Source organism: Pezoporus flaviventris, unplaced genomic scaffold, assembly GCF_033815535.1.
Source record: "Pezoporus flaviventris isolate CSIRO_AGI_PZ_B2104156 unplaced genomic scaffold, CSIRO_AGI_Pfla_v1 ptg000015l, whole genome shotgun sequence".
NCBI classification, from domain to species: Eukaryota; Metazoa; Chordata; class Aves; order Psittaciformes; family Psittacidae; genus Pezoporus; species Pezoporus flaviventris.
In genome coordinates this window covers 34963655-34989843 of record NW_026892563.1, presented here as the reverse complement: position 1 = coordinate 34989843, position 26189 = coordinate 34963655, and the positions used below count along the sequence as shown (strand labels likewise).

The window sequence follows — 26189 nt, the reverse complement described above, 5'->3', positions numbered from 1 at the left end:
TTTTGTTTTTTTTTTTCATAGAATTAACATCCATCCACTCTTCCATACTCCATTTCCACATGGGTTTCCACAGCTGTAACTTGTCATACATGTGTTTAGAAAAGCCATGCACATAAATAGATCATGTAAGTGCCGATGAAGTGAAAAGTCATCACTACTGCTTTTAAGTTTCACCTTACCTACCTCTTCTCTGTCTTGATCATTGATGAACTTTCCCTAAGGCTGCCCTTAGTTTTTTCCAATCTCTAAACTATTTCCAACAACCAGCAAGAAGTGGATTCCCTTTGTTTACTCTTTATATGAACTATTAATAATGAAAATTTCCTTTCTCACTGTAATATATAAATTATTTTTCTTTTCCAAATTAACTTAGCTCTTCTCCTGTCGCAACACTTATTCTACAATGCTGAAACACAACTTGTTTCTTGTCCTGGAATGCTTATTTAATATTTAATGAATTCTGGACACGATACTAAGAATGATTTAATTTCTGGAAAATTTTGTTTGCTGAGATGTACAAAATTTGTATTCTTCCCCTTTTGCTTGACAGACCCTAAAATGTGAATTCTTATCCCACTTGTTAACACTTATCTCTGGGTAGGTGTTTCTTTTTGACTGTTCCTCACAAAATCATGCTGCTTTGTTTTTGGGTATTATATTGTGAAAGTGTACATTCACAATGACAACTTTCTGAATTTGGAGGACCTCAAATCATATTTCAGTGCATGGGTGAGGTCTATAAAAGCTTCCAGAGGTGATGGCCAAGCTATTGCTTTTTGTGCCACTGAGGCATTTCACTTACACCTAAGCAGTAAGGAGAAAGGAAATAAATGGAGGAAGAAGACAATCCCACAAGTTATGTGTGCTCACATCTGGAGTCATGCAAGGGTCTGTGTATGTAGGCTTGATTGTTCCTTAATCTCTCTGTCCCGATGTCCTCAGCTGCAGAAGGGCATTAATAATATTTCTGAGCCAGTGGTCGTGGGTCACTAATCAGTCAGAATACATGCAATCACACATAATTTACGTGTGTTGGTAGGATAGAAGTGATTCTTCAGGCAATCAGGACCTGATGCCTATTTTCAGCTGGTGATGGCTGGCAGAAGCCACTTGGCACCTTCCCATCAGGGATAGACAACACACAGCCTTCAAGGCGTGCTAACAATTTACTATTGGAATAGTTTGCCTATAGGGTGCACAGTCGGTTTTCCGTCACTCAAGAGTATTTCCGTCCAGAAGCGTTGTTTTGCCGAGTGTGTGTGGGTATATGTGCCAGCCGTAGCGCCCCGCTCCTCAGCCCTCGGCGGCGGGGCTCCTCGGTCCCCCTCTGTCCCCGGGCCGTGACAGCCGCCGCTGTCCACGGTGCTGAAGCGCTCCTCCCCGCTTGGGTGCCGCAACTTCCCGACTCCGCCCGGTCGTGCGTCCACTCGGGCACATTTCCCGGGAGCGCGGCCTGTAATTAAACTAACTCCTCCCTTCAGCTGCGCTAATTGCACCGCCGGAGCCCGTCGGAAGGGGTGCCTTCCCCGCGCTTTCCACACTCCCCCTCCCTCTGTTTTTTTTTCTCTCATATTCCCCCCCTCCCTTAACAGCACAAACACGCTCGCTCCGCCTGGACCGTGCGAACTACCGACTGAGGGCTTTGCATCTAGCGAGATCTACGCTCTGCCCTTCCCTGACAAACTTGGGGTACGTCTCCCGGGACCACGTTTCGGGGCTACCGGTGCCCAGGTGAGAGCTGGGGGGAGAGCAGTGGCGGGGCGCCCCCGGAGGGGCTGGCGTTGGGCGGGGCGGAGAGGAGTGGGGGCCCCGGGGTGTCGACGGAGCGGCCGCCTCCTTCCGGGCAGCCTCCCCGGGCACAGTGGTGCCGGCTCCCGCAGCGCCTCTCCGGCGGCGGGGGTTCACCTGACGGAACCTCCCGACGGGGGTAGGTAACTTCCCCAAGTTCTCCCGAGGCTGGAGGTGGGGGAGCGGGGTCTACCTGGGTGGATGTGGGGGTATGGGGTGGAGAGTGGTGTGCGCGGAGCCGCGGTGCACAACGCATCCCGATGCACGTGGTGCTTTTTCCAGTTGGGGTTTTGCTGTGCGTCCGTCAAAATGCTGGTGCCGAAGCTAAAGGAAGAATCGGTGAAGTGCTGTCGTGAAGGGAGGGTGTAGGAGTTCTGCTGTTTTAAACCTCCGCTTTAATGCATAAAAATGCCGGAGTCTTTTTATTTCAAATGATGGATTGCAAAATACAAAACAGTTTATCGCATAAAGGATGTTAGAGTGCAAGTACATAATCTGGAAATCGCTGGCCTCCTTTAATAATTTGGAGCTAGCATAATATATTGGATTTTCTTGGTGTGAATAGTAAGAAAAAGTTAGGCAATAAAAATAGTTGTAGTCAGCTTTGGGAGAAGTAATACAAATGCAAATGATTTTGATAGCACGTTACACCAAAGAATGCCCAACATGATAAACTTAAGCTCTGCAATCAGGACAGCAGGAAGCCTTTCTCCTGCAGTTTTCATAACTTTGGATAAGAGGAAATATGTTAATTGCATACATATATGTATAGATAAAGAGAATCATTAATACTTAAGAGGGGTACTTACATAGGACTTTGTTAAAAACTTGGATCAAGAATAGCCGGAGTACCACCTGTAAATCAGGGAAAATATCCTGCCAGCCAAAGGTATGACTTGTTATTTAAAGTCCTTGATACTGGGTCACTTATTTGAGATTGAACCTATAACATGTATCCTTCATGAAATAAAATGGAAAATCTGATGCAAGTAGGAGGTGATCTACTTGTTGCTCCTGATCTATGTGTTGATCATGCCCCTGACAGATTACTTCCGGTGTGCTGTTTCTCTGAGTAGTTATGAATTCCGGAATGCATGGAAAAATATCTGTGCTGATGTCAGTAGAGCTCCTGAAATCAAGAGAGAAAAATGTTTGTGCTGAGGATTCCTGTATTCCAAAATTCGTAAATTAAGCTGGTTGTAAACTAACTTCAGAATAAATCCCACCAATCCTATATCCATCATATAGAAATGATGAGGAAAAGAAATAACTTTATGGATGAAAGAATTTGTAAGTATGTTTTAAAATTCAGTAGGAGGTATATTTTTGTACTGGTTCAAGCACTAGGTGGGTGCTGTTACCTTCACTTGTGTCTCGCCGACTACGTCTTGTTTGTGCTAAAATTAAGTTACCCAACTGCGAGAGGTCATCTGGCTTTTTCATAAGTAGCAATTGAAGTTGCTTAACATGCCTATAGAACTGGAAGCTGAGTCATCTGTTTAAAGAATGTTTTGAACTGGGGTTTGTCAGTTATCTGAACAGTGGAGAAACAGTTTATCTGACATCAATTCCCTTAGAATATCTGGGTTTTTCTGTGGAATAACTGATCTTAATGAACATAGGGAATTGCCATCAGATTAAATCTTTATCCGTGGTTCAGCTCATTGAAAACACTTTGGAGTGCCTTCAGATCAAGGGTTTTGCCATTAAATGGTGAAGGTGGAGAACCTGTTACAGGGTCAGCAAGAAATTTAAGAGGATCAACAAACGACTTCTTGTGAAGTCTCTACTGATAAAATAGTAGTGTGAGGAGAAAGCAGTTTGCACCTTTGGGGTGGGGAGAACACTGGAGCCTGAATACCTGTTTATCATGGTAAACAATATCATACACATATCAGTGTCATGGTCACATTATTTAGATACTCTGATATACTACTGTTGTGTATTTAGCTTACTATGAGTGAGAAGAAACTCTTTGCAGGAAAGATAATAGTTGCCTTTATGAAGGAGAAACAATCTGGCTACAGTTAGAGCTGTGGCAGAAGTCACTCTACTGGGCAACATGGGAAAGCAGAACTTGATGTCAGAGTTTAAACTTAGGTGAAAGTGAAAAATTAATGGTAGTCTTTGCCCCCCAAAATCCTCAGTCAAGGTGTCAAAATGAGGTACTGCTTTTATTACACTACATTACATGTACTGGTGCTCAGGAATTGTTTTTTTTTTCTTTCATATGCTACTTTGCTTGACAATCAGCTCTACCTGGCATCTCACAGCTTCATGGGGTTTGCCTGTGAGTCATGGCTGGGCCTCTGGGAGGTAACATGCTCTTGGCTATGGGGAAAACAACGTTAAATAAAATCTTGATTTTCAGTGTATAATTTCTTCTCCTTTTCTTACCTGTTTTAAATCATGATGTGGAAAGTAGCTTTACTTTCTTCACTGGGACAGCTTCCAAAACCCACAGCCTCCAAAAGTGCTATCTTTATTTTTAAACAGAAGATGGGTGCCCTACAGCAACAAATCCAAACGAACGACTCAGAAGCACTTCCTTCCCTGCTCGTCCTTTAAACAAGAAATTGCTGTCACAGAAATACACTAGCTAGAGCCTAGAATTAGTGGTAAAAAATACTGGATGAATGATGGGTTTAAGGTGATGCATTTTCATGAAGTTTGGTCAGAGTAATGACCTCTTCAGCTCACAGACAGCAAGTGCTGGCCTCAAAGTTAGATATGTCTAGCCCTGGTAGATCAGGCCTTTTAAATCACTTGATACAACATTGCTATGCATAGGAAAGTTAGTAAAATTAGTTAGTAAAATTTCTAGAGGATTTAAAATGTACTAGCTATCATGCTGCTTGTAGTAGAAGCCCAGACAGCTAAACTCTGGAGAGATAATTCCAATAAATATTAAAACCTGCCAGACTACTCTCAAAGCATTTTTGGTAAATTATGCACTCTCTGAAAGTATAAAAGTATGATTACTGGTATGGGTGGAACATTAAATGTCTCATTCCCCTGGGGTTTATGACTACTTGCGTTTTGCCTACTCAGGGTAACAGGAAAAAACTTAACCAACTGTTCCTACCTCTGCTGGTACTCCCACTCAAAAAAATTAAGTGAATTTTTAACCTTTCCCGTTCTTCAGAATTATTCTCTCCTGGATTATTATTTATTTATTTTAAGTCCATCAAGATGATTTTAAGTTAGGCTGGGGGGATTTACAGGAACAACAATGGTAGGGCTCCTTTGTAGTGGCAATCAAGTAAAAATATGTAGTATATAAACAACCCTAATAAGTTATTAAGTCATGATCAGATCTCTTAACTACACTATGTGATTCTTCAGTGGAATGTATTTAATAGATCAACTCCCAGCTAATTAATTTTTTTTTTCAAAATAGTCCTATACCATGTTATCATGTACATTTGCAACTGTACAAAAAGAAGCAAAAGCCAGCAGGGACTAAGCTTGCTCTTAGGCACATTTGGAAATCCTGTGCATATCAAATAGCAAAGCTGGAATTTACTTATTCATATGTTGGTGGTTAGGAAAAGTGGCAGTCTTTGAACCTACTCAGACTTTACTGTGCTTCTTGTATGCACCTGAGCTGATCCACAAATCAGACTGCTATCTCCTGTCCCTTAGCCACTCTCCATTAAGACTTGCAAGTCTTTTGAGTGCTGAATAATTGATTTCTGCAGCTGTACTGCAATGCTGGGGAAGGTGGAGCACGGTTCTGCTTCTGTGCTCAGAGGCTGCATGGGTTCCCAAGCAAGTTCCAGCAGCAATTTACCATTCCCATCTGTGTATGACACATACAGGTATTTCAGATGGTTTCAACTCATTAAGCATACATCATGGCACTCACACAGATAGTTATTATGCCTATTCTTCTGCTGGGAGTAGGGATTTTCTTGTTGAGTGAAAATGAAGGATGCACCCTGAAAATTCCCCTGCTAAATTCCACATCTGAAGAGATGAAGTTAGGGTTAGAGCTTGATGTTTGAGCTTGTAACTGCATTCATCCTCCTAGGTAGCAGGGTAAAATGCGTCAGCATAAGCACACTGAAGCATCTTTATGTTGTTTGGGTCACCTTAGTGGGCTTGAAAGCCCTGCTTCTGGTCTCACCAGACCAAAAGGTACCAGTGGAGTGTCTCCAGGCCAAATTTGCTTCCTATCTCCAGTAAAAAAAGTGAAGAGAGATGGTTTAGCCAAAATGTTTAAGGACCCAGGAAGAAACAAATGTAAGTTACATCAACCTCTGTACTTCTGACTTGTATTAGAGACAAAACGGACCGTAGCAGCATGTCCAAAACATGAAAGGTGGGCAGATGTTACCCGTCACCATTTATTCCTTCTTTTCACAGAAATTTAATTATCTAGTGTAACATATCTTAAACTTCACCACTTTCTAACATAAATATAGAGTGGGGAAAAGAAATCAGAATAACGGGCTCTTCAGAAAGGTGCTTGTGTTTAAGCAGTGGATTTGGTCCCTACTCCTTTTTCTCTGCTCATTGTGGACTCTTGTTTTAGAAATTAGTATTTCTCACAGGATTATTTTTTTTCCCTAGCCTTTCAATATTTTCTGCATGTGTGTCTGAGATCAAAATTATTATCATCTGAATTTAATTTAGTACACTTTTCTCTGCCTGATGGGCTGCTATTTCAGAGGGTACAATGCCACTATTAATCATCATAAAGAAAAAGCATGAAAACGGTCCAAAATACGTGTCAAGAATTTCAGTGTGATGGATGCGCAGTAGATGGTACCATTATTATCACTCAGCAACTTGAAAACTTTTGGTCCTCACATTTTCTCTCTTTCAAACATCATTAACTTGTTCATGGGATCCAATACTTTTTGAAAAATATATTACTCATCTACTCTCTTTTTCCTCATCCTTCATGCTGTATTGACAGAGCCAGTTACCTGAAACTTCTTAATGCATTGTAAGTTTACTTCTCAGCGTATGAGATAGTAAAGAAAACGAAAACAAATGCTTCTATGGAACAAAAGTCAATTGTATTGATTTTGATCTGTTAATGCAAAATCAGATTTTATGAATGATTGTAATTAGGAAACTTGGGTTTATTGGTCACAGTTTTATTTACTCTTTGGTTTTGTTCTCTTTTGTGAATCCGAAAGATTTAAAGACTAAAATGTCATAGTATTAACCAATGTGGATAATACTCTTAGGATTGTTACAAGAGTGATGCACTATCAGGTTTCAGCAAAGCTTACAATGCTTGGAATAAACTGAATCAAATTGTGTGTGTGTGTGTGTGTATGTTACAGCTGATGAAAAATGTGAATATAGCTGCAGAAACTACATATGCCTAGGTGTATACTTACAGCATTTTGAGTACCTGCTGGCAAATGGTGTTACCTGATTATGGATGATGTCTGGTAATAGGTAATGATAGCTGTATTCAAGGCCAGGTTGGACAAAGTCTTGGGTGGCATGGTTTAGTGTGAGGTGTCCCTGCCCATGGCGGGGGGGTTGGAACTAGATGATCTTAAGGTCCTTTCCAACCCTAACTATACTATGATTCTATGATTCCTGTTTCAGTAATGGATGAGCTGAGCTGGAATGCAGTCCAGTGCAGAATGGGGAGGACTGTGTGACTTTGGGGGCCTTCTTATATCCCCAGCAATTCAAACTGTATCAGGTGCTGCTGATGGTAGCTGGAAAACTTGCTCTTTTTGTGACCAGTCTGGTATATTTATCCCTAGAATAAGCTGCATGAAGTGGTATACATATGGAAGGTGTAGTAAGAAGGTGGCTTACCTTATACATTGGCAGCATAGCAATACTTGCTTTCAATGCCCCTGAAAAGCCAGCTGCCAGAGCCTTGCTAGAAGACCTATGAGCTACCCATTGTACGCGCCTGGAGTCCTTAAAAGAATCAGCGTTTCATTGCTAAGACCGTGATATCACAGCCCCTTCCCATTAGTGCAATCCAGTCTGCAGATGAGCAACATCTGTCTATCCCTGGTGTAGACAGCTAGTGAGACAGACCACAGATGAGATCCCTAGGTGAGATCAATCACTGATGCATTTTGAACCATAACCTGTAAGAGACTGTATGGAGGAATGTGTGTTGAACTTGGAGATTGAGGACTATAAATAGGGTTGGAAGCAAGACTTATGCAAGTTTGGTGTAGTTGGCTGTTTCAAACTTACTCAAAGCCTGTTGATATTGTATTACATGTGAGATACATACATTTGAAAGATTAACTTTTTTTTTGGTTGGGTTTAAAAAATAAAGGGAATGAAGTCAGTTCACGTTTCACCAAGCTGAATTTCATTTTCTTGCAAGAGGAACATACCTGATTTAAGTGGTGGTTTTTGTTTTTTTTTTTTGTGAGATCTTTGATTCTTTCTTTATTTTCTAAAGCATTGGTTTAAGGATAAATGCCTTGCCTAGGAATCTTGGCTTCTGAGACTGTATTTTCCCAGTGTTTTGTGAGAGGATTGAAGGCAGCAACTCCAAAAGACAAACAAAAATTGATCTTTGTTTGCTCATGTGTGAAATAAAACATTTCTGAGTGGTGAGTGGCAACACAACTGCTTTGAACCATGTGTTATAGGTTCCACAGCTATCCTCCGTATAGTGATACGGCCAGTTCTTATATGCGATACTAGCATCTGAACAACAGTAAGAAAAAAGTTAAAAGCCAAAGTCATCCGATAATTAAACTTTCTACTGCAAAGAAATATTTTGGAAAAAAGCCCTTTCCAGTCTCAATGAAATTGCCATGAAGGTCCATAGTGTTTCATAACAGTGAAACTGATAAGTTTCAATACACAAAAGAACAGAAGAATCTATCTTTTTAAAGGCTAAATACCTAGGTGAAAACAAATTTGCCTTCATTCAGGTACCATTAATTCGCAGTTACATTATGCCTGTAGGTAACTTTTATTTCTTTTAGCGCTACACGTGTTGTTTTCTTTATAGCATTAATCTGATGTTAAAAAAAATTCCATTTTAAAAATATTACAACTCTTACATTGTTCACTTTAAAATTTAATCAAAAAACATGGGAGAATCAATAGTTACTTAAATTTAGAAAGGTTCTGAAAGCAAACCTGATTATAAGTTAGAGAATTAATGATTTAGTACATTACTGAATAATCAATAATTGCTAGTTGATGTTCTGAATCACTCTTACTAAATGTTTTGGAAAGTTTGTAATTGCACCACATAAGTTTCTGGCTGGCAAGCTGAACTTAAGAAGTCCTCAGGACAGAGAGGCACATATTCTAGTGTGAGAAGCTGTGTTCTAAGAACAGACGAGGGAATGTGCTTCAGTGGAGAGCTGGAGTGGAAGAGGTGTCTGTTATGAGCATGACTATGCGTGTTAGCCTATTTTATACTTCAGCTGGGAGCAAGCTTTCTGACCTCCTCCAGTAGCCAGATGAGGACACTCTGCAGCAAATCTCAGCTGGAGTCTAATTTTGGTGCTTTCCAGTGCCCTCCCAGGACATCCTCTTTCTCTTCACTGGCTATGGAGCAGGCATAGGAAGACTTGCCTCCTAAATTACGAGCCTAGTGTTGGAGGGAAGGGTTGCTGCATCCTTCCCAGACATTCAAAACTAAGAATTCCCTCATGTTCATGGACCTCTTGTATGGTTAGGAAGGGGGAGAAAGCTCTGGCATGCTCTGCTGTCTCCTGTATACTCCAAGCCCACTTTTGCAGGAAGGGAGGAAGGTGACTTTCCCTCGCATGCCATGGCAAAGTATGCCTGCAAGGTAGGGCTTGTGAACCCTTTCCGATATCTAACTTGAGCCACAGCTGTTTCCATACAGACAGAAATATCACATTATGTGTTCTATTTTCCTCTACTGGGGCTCTTGTAGATATTGGATGGGAGTTTGTGACTTCTTACCTTGTATGCACAAAGGCAGTGGCTGCCAGCCAGCAGTGATGCTCTGGCCTACCAGAAGCAGCACTGAAAACCTTTGGTGTGGTATGGATATTGTTACACTGCTCTCATATTGCTTCTGAGTTTAAATAGGAAAAATCTTATCATTACTGTTCATTACACTGCATAAACAATCCTGATACTGCAGGGAGGTCCTCATCAGATAGTATCTGGTGCCACAGATGGCCCTCTGTGGGGTCTTGTATTTATAATGTCTTTGGTAATGCACTAACAGAAATGAGGTAAAAAAATAGAGTCTTTGTAACAGGCAAAGTAAGACATCAGTGATAAACTCAATTATTTTAAATGCATCAGACCAGGTTCTGATTTCAGTAACATGGGTATAAACAGGCCTCCTGGTACCATAGTTTTTTGTGCATGTAAGGCAGATCACAGTCTGGGTTCAGGGATGTGGATTCTTACTCAGTAAAACCCATCTAGTTTAGACTTTACAATCTGTATTAGCAAAAGTTTAGCCCGTCCTTGGCATTTCCTGAGACATCAGTGGTGTCCAATGATTATGATATTCAAGATACTTTACAGGATGCTTTGTGGTTTTGGAGGTTTGTTTTTTTCCTTTTATTTTTGCTCGGTTATGTATCTCCAAGTGTTTCGCATACCTGCTAAAACTCTTGTATCAGATTTCCATTTCAGAGAGACCTAGTTGATGGGACACATGACCTATCAACTCCTTAATGACCACCACTGAGAACACAGTTAATGGTGTTGGGCTTTTTTTGTTGTGTTGTTCCATCTATCTCAAATCTATTTTATGAAAGCAGTTAGCAATATGCTGAGTACCATATAAGCTTTTTCTTTAGATATATATTTGCTAAGACTTTCTTCCTTTTACCAGGCACAGTTTCAGATTTCATAGGTACACAAATTCTTGAAGGAAAGGAAAGAGTGGGATTACTTTCTAAACCAAAGCACAAGGAATTCCAGTAGGGCAAAATAAAGGTTTCAACATCATGCATATATGCAAGTCTTCAGACTGCTGCATGAGCTAGGAATTACTATACTACATAGTGTAGCAACTTGCCTCACTTGATCCGACTTAAGATTTTTCTGAAGATGACTTTTCAAAGAATAACTTTATAGCCACATAAGCTATAGTGGGAGCCACAGAGTGATAGCAAGAAGATGCAATGATTATTTCAGTGTTTTTTGTAAATAAATATATATCTTTCTAATGCATGAGCAATAGGTATATAGAGTTAATCTGTTTGTATTAACAGTAGCTGGAGAAGCCATTTATCCCTTTTAATTATCTATACCAGGTGTTTCATTGATGCTTTATGGAAAGGAAAACTGTCCTTTAAATACAGAGTTAAGTGACTAAATTCTACTTCATTTACAACAGTAACTTTCACTGTTAAGAGGCAGTAGTGACACGATTTACCAGAAAGCTGGCATATTTTTGCTTGCCATTTATCAAATATTTACTAAGACTGTATTTGCATATTGTTTTAAAAGATTGTAACTTTGTAAAGAAATTATAAATATACTTAAAAAGGGTACTTTAAGTTTACATAGTTGGTATTCTCAGTGATTCAGACATGACAAAAGCATATCAAATAATCCAAGCAGTAACAGAAGGAAAACAAAATAGATGCAAGTCACTGCCACCCCCAAATCAAATTCTGCACAGCCTATGGATTTTAATGGATCATGCCACTGAGATAACAACAAATCTCTGGTAATGCAACTGAAAGCCTCCTAGCTTTTCATGCCAACATTACTTCAGCAAAACTCTGATCTCAAACTTCAAACTTTGTTACAATCCTTTATGTGACAGATTTTCCATGTTAGCTGATTTCCTGCCAGCTCACTGCACCTGGTTCACTCTAAATTAGTTGCAGTTAATTGTCAACAAATGGGAAGAAGTTCCCATTGCCATTTTCTCTTGGCTTGTGAAGCTGGTGAGTGTAGTTCTTGTAGCTGTTGTACTCAGGTAGGGTATTGTTAAATGCATAAGTTTGGGGGGGGGGGGTAAATAAATGAATATTTTTTTAATGTATGAGTGAAGTAAGAGTAAAATACGTAGTGGCAATTAATTGTTTTGATTATTTTTCTCTGTATTTTTTTGGTGCAGGACATGTGCAAGCACAGCTGCATTAAGATACATAGAGGAGCTTGTTAATTCAGCTGAGCCCTGACTGGGGAGACTAAATGGTGTGGGGTTTGGTGGTCCTTTTCACTCCACTAATGAAGGGAGAATGGTTGATTTAGAAGAAGGAGACTATAGGTAAGAATTTATATCTTTGTTAGTTTGGTGTTCTTTCTTCTCTGATAGTTTTCCTCTTCTAGCAGGCTTGGGGGGGGAAATACAAATAGTTTTTCCTTAGAGAGCTATTGATTAATGAGAATTTTGTCTCTTGGAGGATGATTTGTATCTCTCTCGGCTTTCCTTCAGTAAGTCTTGCAGCGACAAAAATTTAAGTATGTTTTTGAAATATATTTTTTGTAATGTATTTTGTTCTTGTTTCACAAGATAGCTGTAGATACCCTCTATCTCCTGAGCTATTGCACTTGCTGTTCCTGTTAATTCAGTATACTTATGATGTAAGTCTTTCCCTGGTCATTTTATTCCTGTGTTGAAAGGTCTGAAGCAACATTGGTGTGTAAACCTAAATGATAGAAAGGTTGTTACAGGCTTGGCAGTTGAGCTTTTTTACAGCAGTGTAGCCTCTCAGAACAATTGTTCTTTAATTAAGAAATGTGTCTGTGTGAGATAAACCTCTTTCCCTGCACCTATTGTGTGGTATGTGAGGCTCAGGATTGTGAAGAGATTTTATGTTTTGGGTTCTGTGTCAATTTTCTGCTTCTATCATGATAACCTCTTGTTGCATTTTCCTTGACAAATGGAAGCTCTAGTTTGAACTTTCAGTTGTGTATGTGGCAGTGGCTTTTCTTTGCTTCTTTTCCTTTACAAATAGTCTCTAGAAGACCAGAAATATGACAGGAATGGTATCTGTCAGGCTTAGATTCCCCCACTCTCTTTGCAGTCCTGTGTTGTTGTGAAATGGGCAACTCCATGCTACCCCCTGCAGTCCCCTTTGCCTTGCTCTTTGTTCATCTTCCAGGAGTGGTTGCTGCAGTGTGAAGAAAATGTTTTTCGTATCCAAAATCAGAGTTCACAGTTCTTGCTGCTTCTGTTCTATTTTGACTACTATGTATGTTGACAGACATCTTACTAGGAGGAAACCTAAAGGTCATCTTTCTGTTTGCAAATCAGGAACATTCAAGCAAAAACGCCCTCTTAAAAGTTAGATGTTTCCTTGTGGGCTTCAGATAAGGCATCTGAATGCTTTCTTAGTTATGTATTTATATTGCAACTAGCAGGGCTGTAGATACAAATGCCAGATTTTTATGGAGCTCTAGCTTTCTGTAGACGCAGTAAAAACAAGAATTATCTTGGAGATTTTAATTAATAGTAAAGTAGGTAAATAACTAATCTAATACCATCTGTTTGCTTACACTGAGAATCAAAAATGTGTCTGCTAGTTTGAGGAAAGAATATTCATGAAACAACATCTCTCTTTTCCAAGACACTGTTTTTTATTTGACCTTGTGGGGGTAAAATATATTTATTTTTAGGGCGCTTATTCATTGTTCTACACTTCTTTTCTTTGGGACTACCATTTTCAGTCATTTGCTTTTCCTTTTCTCTTGGGGTTAAACAGCCCAAAAAAGGCCAGGCAAAGCAAACACAGCATTGTTGCATCCCTTCTTCTCCTCGCTCCATATGCCTTCCTGAGAGGGGACGATGGGGAGGAAGTGCAGAGTGCTGGCTGGGGAGGGCACCGTTTTGCTGAAATAACAACTGTTCTAGTGGAGCCTGAAACAAACTCCGAATGAGAAAGTCAAGGTGTTTGCTATGCTGGGGAGCTTTTCTGTGCAAAAAGGCTAATTACCATTACCAGCTTTGAAGCAAAAGGCAGCTTTCGTTCTGAACGGCTACATGAAGTACGTAGGAACATACTTGGTGATCTGGGCCAGTGGTTAGAGCACTGATTAAATGAAAGATTGAAGAGTGTTACAGCAAACAAGAAAAATTAACCCTCACCCCCTCCAACCAAGCAAGCAAGAAAACTCTTGTAGTTCCCATGGCCTGCCTTCCCTCTGTATGTAGGGGTAGGTGGGAAAGGTGGAAAATGAAGTGTAGTATTCTTCTGCATGACAGACTGTGTAGGTTTTTGTTGCACAGATTTTTATTACATAAATAATCCTGTGGTTTTTTTAATTGCTTAAAGCAGATATATTTATTTATCAGAGATTATAGGTCAGAATTGAGGAGTGGGGATTACTGAGTATAACTTCAGTTGAATGTTTTGTTATGGATGGGTTCTGCATGCATAGGTTTATAAAATACTTTTGTGTTGGTGCTTTTTTTAGTGAAACGTACTACAATAGCAGTATTAAAAGTATGTTTAGTTAGCCAATATATAAACATTCCCTTCTGTTGCTATTATTTCCTGTTTGGTGGGAGTTTTAATATTTTGTTTTAAATTCCTGTAACTGTTAATGATTTCACAGAAGTTTATAATGTGAAAAACACAGAAAGTTTTTACAATACCATCTTTTTAAAAACTATTTGAGGAATTGTTGCAATATTTTCTATGCACTGAGCAAGTTACCTAATTTTTCATATACCAATTTATGTGATATTTGCCTGTGATGTAGGCTAGAAATTATGACCTAATTTTTTTTTTCAGCCAAGGTCCTGCCTGGCTCATGTAATTAGTACAGTTCTGACAAAGCAGTGTTTGATTAAACAGATCTGAAGAAGCAGACCTGAGTCAGAGTGCTAAAAAACAGGGGATGGGATGTGGGTAATAAATAGCTAAACGTAGCATATGTCAGTGGTGTAGAAGCTGTGACCACTGGAAGATGTAGCTGGTCCAGGAAAGCCCAAAATGAAATGCAACTATCATCACAACCTGATGGTGTGAAAAACCCAGTCTTTAAAAAAAGAAAATCAAGTGAAATGTTGTCCGAGGCGCTTTGCCTCAGAATTTTTCTGTGCTACAGCAAATCTTAAGTGACTCAACGAAGTGCTGCTTGTGCAGGACTCCTGAGCCTAGTTGGATTGGAACCTAATTCTTTGTGAAAGTCAGGACCTCTGTATGAAAAACAATTTAAAATGTTTTCAAAGCCACTTCCAGTTCATAGTAGCCTATGAGGTAACCTTGAGCAAACACAGGGGGGTTCTGAATGAAAAAGCATTTGAGTATTTATTAAAGTAGAGCAATTCATATTTACTGAGAAAGTTTGTGGGGATTTTGTTTTGTTTTCTTCCACCTAAGGGCATGTTTACAAACAGTTAAAACTAAACCAGTCAATAATATTTCTTTATATAGTATCCAATAATGCAATGGCTGGAAGACAAGGAAGCAGGCAAGTAACTGGGCGGATGCACTGGATATTGGCAGCAATTCTGACACTATGGAGTCACCAGATCAGTGGACAGGGACAAGGTAAGTGATGATCTTTTACTGCAGTTTTCCATTTGCTTGATATTGCATAGCATTGGTTGGAGAAATGAGAGTGTGTTATGAAACATCGAACTTGTGTGAAACGCTGACAAGAAAGGAGAATATCAGAATCTGAAGTACTTCAGTTGAAAAGTCAAATGCTCTTTGAAAGATAGTGTCTTGATGCCTTGTGTAATCATCCAGATGCTTGAATCAGTTTTCTTGTGCTCTGATTGGAGTGTGTCTTGAAATACATTTCCCTTTGTAGTTGTTGACTCCCCAGGTGTGGAGAAGTAGCTGTTTAAGAGACTATAGACATGGACACTTTGCATTATTTTGCTGTGATATCTGCAAAAAACATGCAATATTCAGAATGGCTTTTGTTGCGGTGCTATAAATATTTTCCATGTTGTGATCATGTCTTCACTGATGGCGGTGCATAATAACAGCTGTGAGAATGCAGACAGGAAAAAAGGTCTAGCTTGTTATGTTTTTTGTTTGAAAAGTGAAGCGTTATTTCTGATCTGAAGACTGTACCTAGGTGCTGATAATGAGGTAATAACAAGCTATTGTATTTTTTTAATATATATTTGGTATAAGAAATGTTTGCTTGTTGTGTTAAATTGGGGGAAATCTGTTAAGTGACAGCCTTGGGGCTTTGAAGTTAAAGGAAAGTGGATACTTATTCCTTTCTGAGTTATGTCAGGAAATATATGTTCCAGGTTAGCTGAGATTTCCACATCCTTGATTTACTCAAGTGGGGAGAATGCTGTGCTTTTTCCAGCTACAGGCTATCTGCTCTGTATTACTCTTGTCAATGACTACCAGCATGATGCTTGGCTAGCTTATGTAGCTTGTGCTAGGTCCATTCTGCTGTGCAGTTCTTGGCTGTTGGAATGATAATGGAGTTTACTCTTGCTTGGTGCAGTTGTAGGTATATAAATTGGATGTAAATGGTGTACTGCAATTCTGCAAAACTTAATGTTGCTTCTGCAGATATTAAATGCCAAACTTACAGCCTACAGCACTTGTGTAGAGTAAGGGTCATGAATATTTTGCAGCTATCACCAGACATGAAGAGGGGGTTTTCTATGATACAAACTGTTGTACGGAAAGGTGAGTTGTTTTTTAAGGAAAGAAAAAAAAAGCAACCCAAAACCAACCTTCCATTTTGGCAATATAATTTTTGTCTTGGAAAAAACTATGTATTTGAAGACTTGGTTTTGTGGTATTGTGGTGAAATGTAATGGGTATGTTAAATTTTTGTGATTTATGAAGTGCTGGTGAATGGTATTGGAAAGAACTTGAAGTTCGTCAAGTTACTTACTTGAAGGAATTTGTTTTCAAAGTGGACAATGTGAGGATACTTTTGCTGTAAAATATGCTTTTAATTGAAAACTGTTTGAGTTTCTGGCTGATGAAAAGTGAATATTGCAGTCTTCATCTGTGAGCTGGTCATGTAGTTCTATATGTTTCTGTTTTCTATAACCAAAATACAACTTAGAAAAAGGAAACCTTAACAGTGTGTCAAAATATTACATTCTCTTTCAGTGTAAAATGTCTTCCTAAAATTTGCAGTAACTCTTACTGGAAAAAGAATATGAACTTCCATTGTGCTATTTTGCTCTAATTGTAAATAATTTTGCTAGGTTCCTATGCAGCTGTTGAATATTAAATACTTTCAAGCAGGCCTAGTGTAATAAAGTTGGCTGTGTCTCAGTCTTGATAGACTTTGTACTCTGATGGAAATTTAGTGTAGACTTTTGAGCATACCTAGTTATTGCAACTACTGATGACTGCTTACACCTTCATTTGCAAAATATGAATTTTTAATCCTCTGACAATGAAGCAGTAAATTAAAACCAAATAACAAATATTTTCTTGGTATAATTATATACACAGGGTATTTGGAAAATGTGAAATCTCCTTAAGTTGCCAGATACATCCTAATTTTGCTGTGGATTTTTATTATCTTTTTCTATAAAAGTAAAAATCAAAGCCCTTTGGGTATGACATGGAGGAACCTGAGAAATGTAAAGGAGAACTCAAGTAGTCTGAATAAAATTTAAAGTTTGAGTATTCAGAGTCTATCAGGACAATAAAATGATAGAAATAATTATTCTGTGTCTGGGCGTCGAACCAAAAGGGTTTAAAAGCCATATGGCTGCATTTAAAGAAAACAGCTTCTGAGTCACATAACTTCAGTGTGAGTGGGTTGCTATGGAAGTTAGAAAGAAACCAATATTTGTTCCATTTTCCATCAGAATAGTAAACTCAAATTAAAATCCCTTTGTTTTTCAACAGCTATTCCTATCTGTCTCTTTTTACACATTAACCCAAACCATTCTGTCTTTTGAGATCCGTGGCACTGCATCTTGTTCTGTTTGTGTGTTGCTTACCATTAGCTACTTCAGTCTACCCAGAGTAAGAGTCAAGTGAAGGCTGGAGTATGGAAGAAATCATGCCTTGTTTTATTCTGAGCTCTTGCACATTGGTTAAATGTGTAATTTTTAGTTTTGTACCCATTCTGCTTCTCTTTACCCAAGTATTGTGGGTTCAACTCTTCTATCTTCAGAACAACCCTGGCCTATATTTTGTACTTATAAGTAACTTTTGAAAAAGATTTTATATCTCTTTAACATTGAGCAGCAAGTACTCTGAAGAATGTTTTGAATCAGTTATGCTTGTTTCTTGGTGAACTTAAGACTTCCAAGTATATGATATCTCTAAGAAACTTGAACAGTGATCAGTCATATATTGTTCTGTGATATCCTCTAACAGTGTTAATGATATTTAAGACAGAATATGACTAAGGAGTCCTGGTATCTATTAATTGTCAGACTTACAAAAGGAGTGGATGTTTCAAGATACGTGGAATTTCATTGCTGTATAGAGTAAGCAGGTGTTCTCTTTGAAACTCTCGAGGTGCTGGATAAAAGTGTATCTGCTCTCTGAAGAGCTCACTAGTAATGCTGGTGTTCTTGGATGCATGCTTCCTGCAGAAGAAGACCCTTCAAATCTTTTTTTTTTTTTTTTTTTTTCCCAGAGTTGTCAGCATACAGTGTGACAGGTTGCTCTCTTTAATGATCAAGCAGAAAGGCTGTGCAATGTGCTACAGCCAAGAGGATTCAGAACTCAAACTGAATGTGCTAGAAAGCAGTGGGTGTTGCTGGCTTGAGCTCTGACCCCTGCCTGCAGGAACTTTTTTCTCCCAACACAGGCCTATTAAGAGAAAATCATATGAACTTTTGAATTGTTTTGCAGTTGTAGTATGGGATACTTGTGTGTTCTTCTTGCATTTGATGACTTTAAACAATAATAAAGTAGGCTATGCTTAGCCAGCATTGCAACTAACTTGGAATATACAGGAGTATAGATCAATACACCTTCAGGAACAGTAAAAGGGAGTCTTTGCTGGACCTCAGAGAATCATGAGGTCGATGCTTATAGCTGAAAACAAGCATTCAAGTTACCTCATGTCCCCTTTTTTTAGTCTGTGTTGTTGGAAAAAAGCAACCCAGTGTGTCCAAAAATGTGCTCCAAAACCAACGTATAACAATATCTTTTCTCAGTCCTGAAATCCTGAGATTACTGTGGCTTGTGGGAAGGCAGGAAGACATAGGATACCTGGGATTTCTTCACAAACCTACCCATAGTAACTTGTTTTGACTGTGGATAGAATGCCGAAATATTCTGACAAATCTTTTTAGCAGTTGAAAGACTAAGCTTTGAAATCTATTTCTAACCACTAAGCATACTGTGAGCTAAAGCAACTCTGTGTAAGTAGCTTAGGTCTTGCTCAGCTGTTCGCTTGTCTGACATAGTAAGGAAAGAAATGTTTTATATATATGGAGTGTGTGTATACAGTTACACAACACTGATTTTATAAATGACTAGTGATTGTGGCTTAAAGAGATCACCTAAACCACCAGAGTCAAATCTTTACACAGAAAGTGAGAGTCTCAGAGCTGGTTCCAGTTTCACAACTTGGCAAATCCTCATGCCATAAGTGGGTGTTGTGGTGCCATGGCAAAAATCTGCAAAGCCACAGGTTAATCTATAAATGCTTTTCAAAGTGTATAATGTAGATCTAATGCAATGTAATAGCCATGTTGGCTTAAGTGGTGAGTGCAGCTCAAAAGCACCAAAATCAAAGATGCGCAACAGCAATGGTCACGTCCAGCAACGAAAATCGCAGTCTGAGATAAGGAGAGGATTATTCTGTGTGTATGGTGAAGCGTGACCTGCATTACCCAGAGAGGTTCAAGAATCACTGTCCTTGGAGATGTTCAGGACTTGATAGGACAGCTCCCTGGGCAACCTAATCTAAATTGGAATTTGCCCAGCTTTGAGCAGGAGGTTGGATCCATGTGCCTTCAGAGGTCCCCTGATCTTTTTCTGTGATTAGAGGAAATGTTTATCTACAGAATAATTGCTGTTTAAAACCAGTATAAATTATATGCAAAATTATATGATTTCTAGCAAACCAGTAGTAGAATGTGACACCCAGCAACAGCAAAGCTCCTGATTCCAGTAAAATCTTTGCCAAGTAACTGTCTGGAGAAAGTTATCTTTTATGTTTCTTGAAGAAGCAAATGTATCAAAGGAGTTTTTGCAATTTACAGGAAGGTCATCAGATTAGTGAATTAGAGCATTGGCTGCTGGGTGACTTTATGCTTAACATTGCTCACCATCTTCCCTTGACAGGTTTATCGCACCTCAATTGTTTCTAGGAGACCTTTTGATATTCCACATTTCCTCAAAATACACCTGTGTGTTTGTGTGTGTCCCATGTGAAATCCAAGCCAGAATTTGCTGATAAGAAAAGCGTGATGCAATTTCCACTATCAGCAGGGCTATAGTAGCAGTAGATTGCATCTGGCATGTGGGAAGAGCAGCTATCCCTAGAGCTGGTCTGCTGATCCTTCCCTAGTAGCGCAGTGAGAAGGCAATGCCCTACTGCGGTCATGCAGGAGAAGGAAAACAAAAGCTCTGTTGCAGTTACCCTTGAACTTCTGGGTAGCTTAAATTCCTCTCATTAGAAGCAACAAATACAGTATAAACACCTTTAGGTATTGGGGTAGAAGAGGAAGGGGCAAAAAAAGACTGAATAGGCTTGCAGGCTTCCTGGACCAGGTCAAATTGAATTGTTGTTCCATGTTTGAGTCACTATGGTGCTCTGAAATATTAAACTTCTCCTTTTGGCTAGCAATGTAAATGAGGAAAGTTGCAATTGCTCCTTAAAAGTCATATGTGTAACTGCAGACATATTAGAACATGCCTTCCATGCATATGTAATATGTGTATTAGAAATCTATTGTATTTTGGAGAGTACATGTAGTAGGGTATGTTCCATGTGGTTAATCTGGTATTACAGGGATTACCGCAAAAAAATGAGAGGCAAGTCACTGCGCTCAAAAGCCCCAACAAAATGGGAGTCATAACACTGTGTTCCTTGTTACTTATGCTGGAAAAAAGTATTTTCTGGAAAGAAATATTTAAGGTAGAATTAGGGAAAGGTGTATTTCCTGCAAGAGTTCCTGTACCTATTTCTGAATCACAGTATAGTTCCTAGCTCACACCCCAAACTCAAATATATTGTAAAACTTTCATTTAAAGGAAATAACCACCTAAAATTCATACCTTTTTAGGTAGATTGGTAGCAATGAAATATATAAAGTCTCTCCAGTGATTATTGGGGTATGGTTTAGAATGCATTAAGTTGTTTTAAAGTAATCAGTTCATACCTGCAAATGAAACCAAAGCTCATTCCAGCAAAATAAAACTAATTTGTATTGCTCTCCTGTGAAGCATCTGATTGCAGAGAGCTGGTGAGCACTCATTTCGGATTCTGCATTGAGTCTCTGATAGACTGCTCTTTGATCCAAATTTAGATTAAACCCAGATGACAAAGTTTTAGCAATCTTTGCTTGTGCAGTACTGCCTGTTATATATTCAGGTGGTGCAGTAAGAATAGTTGGGATAGGACAACCAGAGCTCTCCAGGAATGTTGTGGTACATTGCACTTGTAGTACATTGAGGTAGTGATGAAGTAACTTGGTGATGATGGGGCTAAACGTGTCTTCTGTATCCTCATCATAGATGTGTAGAGGCATTTAGAGACATTTGAGTGATTTCTGTATAAACAACAAGCCCAAAGCCTTTGTTCTCGAGACCAAGATGTACCATGCTGGAAAGAACAGTAGGCATGTGTGTGAATGATACGCCTAAACCTCATGTTCTCACTTCCGCCTCTGCAAATTTGATGTTACTTTTTATAGGTGGAAGGGAAAGGTGGTTTGTACACGTCAGTACAAAAGAAAAGATTCTTGAACTGCAAAGCGATGCTTTATTTCTGGTTCAGCAATCTGTATTGGGCAGGGAGGGCATGTTAACTTAGCCTTAACGAAAGAAGCTTCAGCCTAATACAAACGACTGCTGCCTATCTCACAGTAAAGTTTTAAAAATATGTGTAAAAATACACTATCAGCATGTACCTTTACCCAATCAAAGTACCAGTAGCTTTCTAAAGCAATTGGACATGATTTAGTACTTAACCTTTATCTCTTGCACATTATACAGCTTTGCTAATGGATAACAGCACTGTATTTTGAAGGGAGGATTTGTTTTGTTTTTAATGGAATAGTTAATCTTAGCCACTTTAAAATTGGCAAGTGGCCTCTATATTAAACATGACTGTTAACCAACAGTGTGTTACAGTTTTGAAAAGAGCTCTGTTTGTCTTCATTTGTTCAAGCAACACCCTTTGCAGAAGCTCTTGATGGAAGAAGAAACCACTAGTGTTTCCTTAAGGTATTCTTTCCTTAGGTGTGTTCCTTCCTCAGGTATTGGGTAATTGCAAAGTGAAATGTTTGCTGCCTGCTTTGATTTAATCACAGTATTAAAAAAAGGCAGTCGCACATAACGTTTTTGGAATGCAGCTGAACTCCTACATGAGCTGTGGAATGTAAATTTGATCAGAAAGCATGCTTTGCTTTCAATCAATTATAGTTCTATTTGTCGAAAGTCCTCCTTGTAGGCAAAGACAGTGTGCAAAGTTAATGCAATCTATAAATATTGTGTTTTTCTTTGGGATGAATCTTCATTGACTTCCACAAAAAGTATAAGATATTAAGCATGCAGGCATTCCACTTTGTGGCCTATAATCAGAAAATATTTCATGTCACACTTACTTCAGAGAGGATCAAGATAAGCTAAACAATACACAGTGAAACGTAACACGGCATTAAAAGGTCCACTACAATGTGATTTTCAGAAATCATATAACAGAATGTAAGAATACTTTTAGCATTAAGTACAGGAGGAGATAGCTTGAGCAGACTGCCTATTAATGAGGAAGTAGAAAATCTGTGGTAACAGTTTATGAAACTAGCAGGTGCTAATATAGTAGCTGAGGACAAAAGGGTTCTTATTACTGAAGTGACAAAACCATAATGGTTTTATGATAGTAATAAAAGGGCTTAATCTCTAATGAAAACTGTGTGATCTATCTAAACTTAAACTTAGGTTTTCCTTATGAATGTTGCATAAATATGGCTAAGGTTATTTTCGCGACTATTTTACAGCCCCAAAAAGTATCTGCCTTTTCTGGTGGCTGCATTTTCTGTAACTGTTTTTGCCAGGATTGCTAGTCTGCATCTTTGAGGGGTGAAAAACCTGCTTTCCCTGAAATCCATATTGGGCAGCAGTATATAGGAAGGTATACATGATGTAGGAGATGAACACAATACCTATAGAATAAAAGGTCTCGTTTTCCATATACAAAGCATGCAGGCATTCTGTTGGTCTTCAGTTCTCACAGGTTACCAAACCAAAGATTGATGAGACGTGCACAGGAGAGATAAAGGAGAGCAGTTACATGGTGTAGTTTTACCTTCTTAGTAGTACTTGTGTTGTAAAACTAGACATTCCATTTTTCTTATATAAAAAGAGAAACTAAGACAATCACACTTAAACTCTTGAATTAATGGTCTAATACAATTGAAGATCTAGAAAATTTTTGAACATGAAACAAAAAGATTAGTTATGCTACATAGGAAGAATGCTTCTGAGAGCAGGTGTGCGGTTTGTGTGGGGTGGTTGGCTGGTATGTTTTTACGTGAAAGGTTCAGTTTTTGCAATCTGTAGCAGTTTAAACCCTTGGGAATTAATTTCCAGGGAGGTTGAGTTTTGAATAATGAGAACTTTCTAATGAATGGATGTGTAACTAAGAACCTGTGATGTCATTGTCTGGAAACAAGCTTTGGTGATGCAGATAACTCTTGGTGCTGCTGTGACGCCTGCTGCATTAGGTGGGCCAGAACTTGCCCCCCTGTTATGCGAGAATTAAAAATGACCCTATTATCATAGCACTAAAACAAAAACCAATTTCTGTATTCCTTTACAAAAGGTAAATTTACTTACTAGAAAGCAGGATATGAGTAAAGTCATCACTTGATACAATTAAGGAAAAGGTTTCAGTTGATATTTTAAGTAAATCTTTCATTTTTGGAAATATGGTGTTGATGTTTTATCAGAATGTCTGAGGTTTCAGAAATGTTCTTGGCAGTCACTGTGGTAGTAAGCTTCATAAAAAATAATAAAAATTGGCAGTAAAGGGAAAGATACAATGCATGTAGTAAAAAACACTTAATCCTGGAACCTGTACAAGTACTAAGTGTCCTAATGTATATTTACCAAGATATAGCTTGTGTTTTTATTTATGTTCCGTAGTAAAGCATTTCAGGATTCAGTTATCTGTCTTTGTCCTTTTTGTATATACTTTATTTTAAAAAGCTGCCATACCCATAAACTCTCAGGTCTTGGTGAGTTGAAACGAATCTCTAAAAGGCTATTCTGTCAAGAAGCTCACAGGTCAAACAAGCTTGTTTATTATGTTGAGTAGCTGAAATGGATTTGTTTTTGAGCAAGGTTTCTTTTACCTTTAAGCTGCTGTTTGGGGTTCACTTCTTCCAGCTATGGGGGGAGGGGGGGGGGGGGGAGAAAAGCCCAAGCAGACCCAACAACAAAGTAATTTTTAGCCTCTTTTTAACAGAACTCAAAGTTCTGTGAAAGCTTTATTAGAGTGAAAATACCAAGGCTGAGTTCCAGCATCAACAGCTACTTTGCTACAAGTTCAGCATTTACCTATCTTCACACTGGCAGCTCCTATGCTGACTGGGTGACACTTGGATATGAATTTTTCCCTTTTGTCACTTGCTTCTCTGTGTTTAGATCGTCACTTCTGCAGGAGGAATACAGCCCAGCAAAGGCTTTGGAATGCAAAATTTGGCTGAAAAAAGCCAGCAAAAGTGCTTCAAGAGGTGTCTTGACTATTGGTAGCTGGAAAAATAATCTCAACTTCCAAAAGAAAAAAAATCTGGGAAAACTGTCAAAGTGTATCTGCATAAGTAATGATCAGTAACAAATTAATTGTGCTAAGATACATAATAGGCAGGGAGAGGGAGGAGAATTGGCAAGAAGACATCCTTAGCATGAGAAGTGAAACAAGATTGAAAGGTCATCCATCAGTAGTCATTCTAGCTCTGTTTTGAATAAAATTGATAAACTAAAGACTATTTAACTGCAGGCATGTAGCAATATAAAGGCAGGGTGTCCTATGCAGAATCTTGCATGTAAATAAGTTAGCAGAAATTTGTCCTTAGACCATTTCAGTGCTCTCTTTGGAGGTGAATTATTTCTTGAAGTTCTTGAATCTTTTTGTATCTCAATACCAGTTATGGAATCTATCCAATGATGGCTAAGATATAGATATATATATATATATATATATTTATTTATTTTTAAAGAAAATAGTATTGTTTGGTTACACTTATTTGGTGACATTTTATTAAAGTAGGGAGCTTCTCATTAACACTCTGCTCAGTGAAAGTGCTCTTCAAAGGATTATCTCAAATGTATTAGATGAAAGTACTCAATGATTTGCAATTTCACTACAGTCTTTCATTCACAGTTTAAAAATTGCCAGCAAATGCACAATTAATTACATAACAATTTAACTTTGACAGCTTATTTCTGGATTGGGTAGAATAAGTCACAGCTGTTTCAGCTTGTTAAATGATGTTTCACTGCTTTGTGATTATGCTTCACAGTTGTAGGGTCATATAATTAAAAATACATGAGTAAGAGTGTTGTTTCCATTACCCTAATATCTAGTAGAAAATACAGATTATTTCTCGTCTGTTTAAATCTATTACCATGACAGTAAATGTTTTCAATTTCCTCAGTGTACGTTAAAAGTAGGAATAAATAGCATCTACTACATCATTATTTTATTGCTAAAGTTCAAGCAGATAGTATCAGACATATGTCTTTCAACTACGTAAGTTAGAAAGAAAAGCTTACTGAGAAGAATTAAAACTTATTTTGCTGCTAGGAAATACTCTATTGTGCAATTGAAGTCTAAAGTATGCTGTGTTCTCTACGTTCTATCTGCAATCTGTGTTTCTTTCAAAAATTCTGGCATTGATCATTACCTGTAATAATTCCTATGAATTTTATTATAGAAAAGTAACCTAGGGGTATTTTTATCATGTATATTGTAACACTGTGAATACGTATGTGCCAAGCACTTCCTCCTGCTGCCTGCTGGTTTGATTTGTTACAACAATTTATTATTTATTAATTTGAAATGAATGAATAATCCTATTTACATGGGATGTTCTCTTTCTGAAATGCACATTGGAAATTTGTCTTCCATAATAATGCTCGTATATCACCTAGTATAAAACTTGCAGGGTTTTTTTTTTTTGCTTTGTAGTAGCATGAAGTTCCCAAGAGAACTTTGAGAAATGTGAGACTTCAACTTTAACAATGCTTATAATTAGCACTGTCCACCAGAATTTAAAAGTTCAAGAATACTATGTGAAAGATACTTCACAATCCTTAATCTCAGTTGAAGCAACAAAATGTAGATGATCTTTACTTGTATGTAGAAAGCAGTCAGGTATTCTCAGAATGGCTGGAATTGAA

At 38.5% G+C, this 26189-nt stretch overlaps 1 protein-coding gene across 3 annotated transcripts in view; it reads left to right on the top strand.

The window, feature by feature from the left end:
• The first annotated feature begins 1538 nt into the window (after positions 1–1538).
• Positions 1539–26189, top strand: part of ROBO2 (roundabout guidance receptor 2) — a 1073259-nt gene continuing 1048608 nt past the window's right edge. The window contains exons 1-3 of one of the 3 annotated variants that reach the window (XM_061453978.1): positions 1584–1689; positions 11816–11968; positions 15084–15200. In XM_061453978.1, coding sequence (XP_061309962.1) covers positions 15098–15200 — 103 coding nt within the window. In that variant the 5' untranslated portion in view covers positions 1584–1689; positions 11816–11968; positions 15084–15097. Of the gene's footprint in view, positions 1690–1714; positions 1732–11815; positions 11969–15083; positions 15201–26189 lie in introns of those variants that run through there. The other 2 variants (XM_061453979.1, XM_061453980.1) reach the window with 2 other exon arrangements.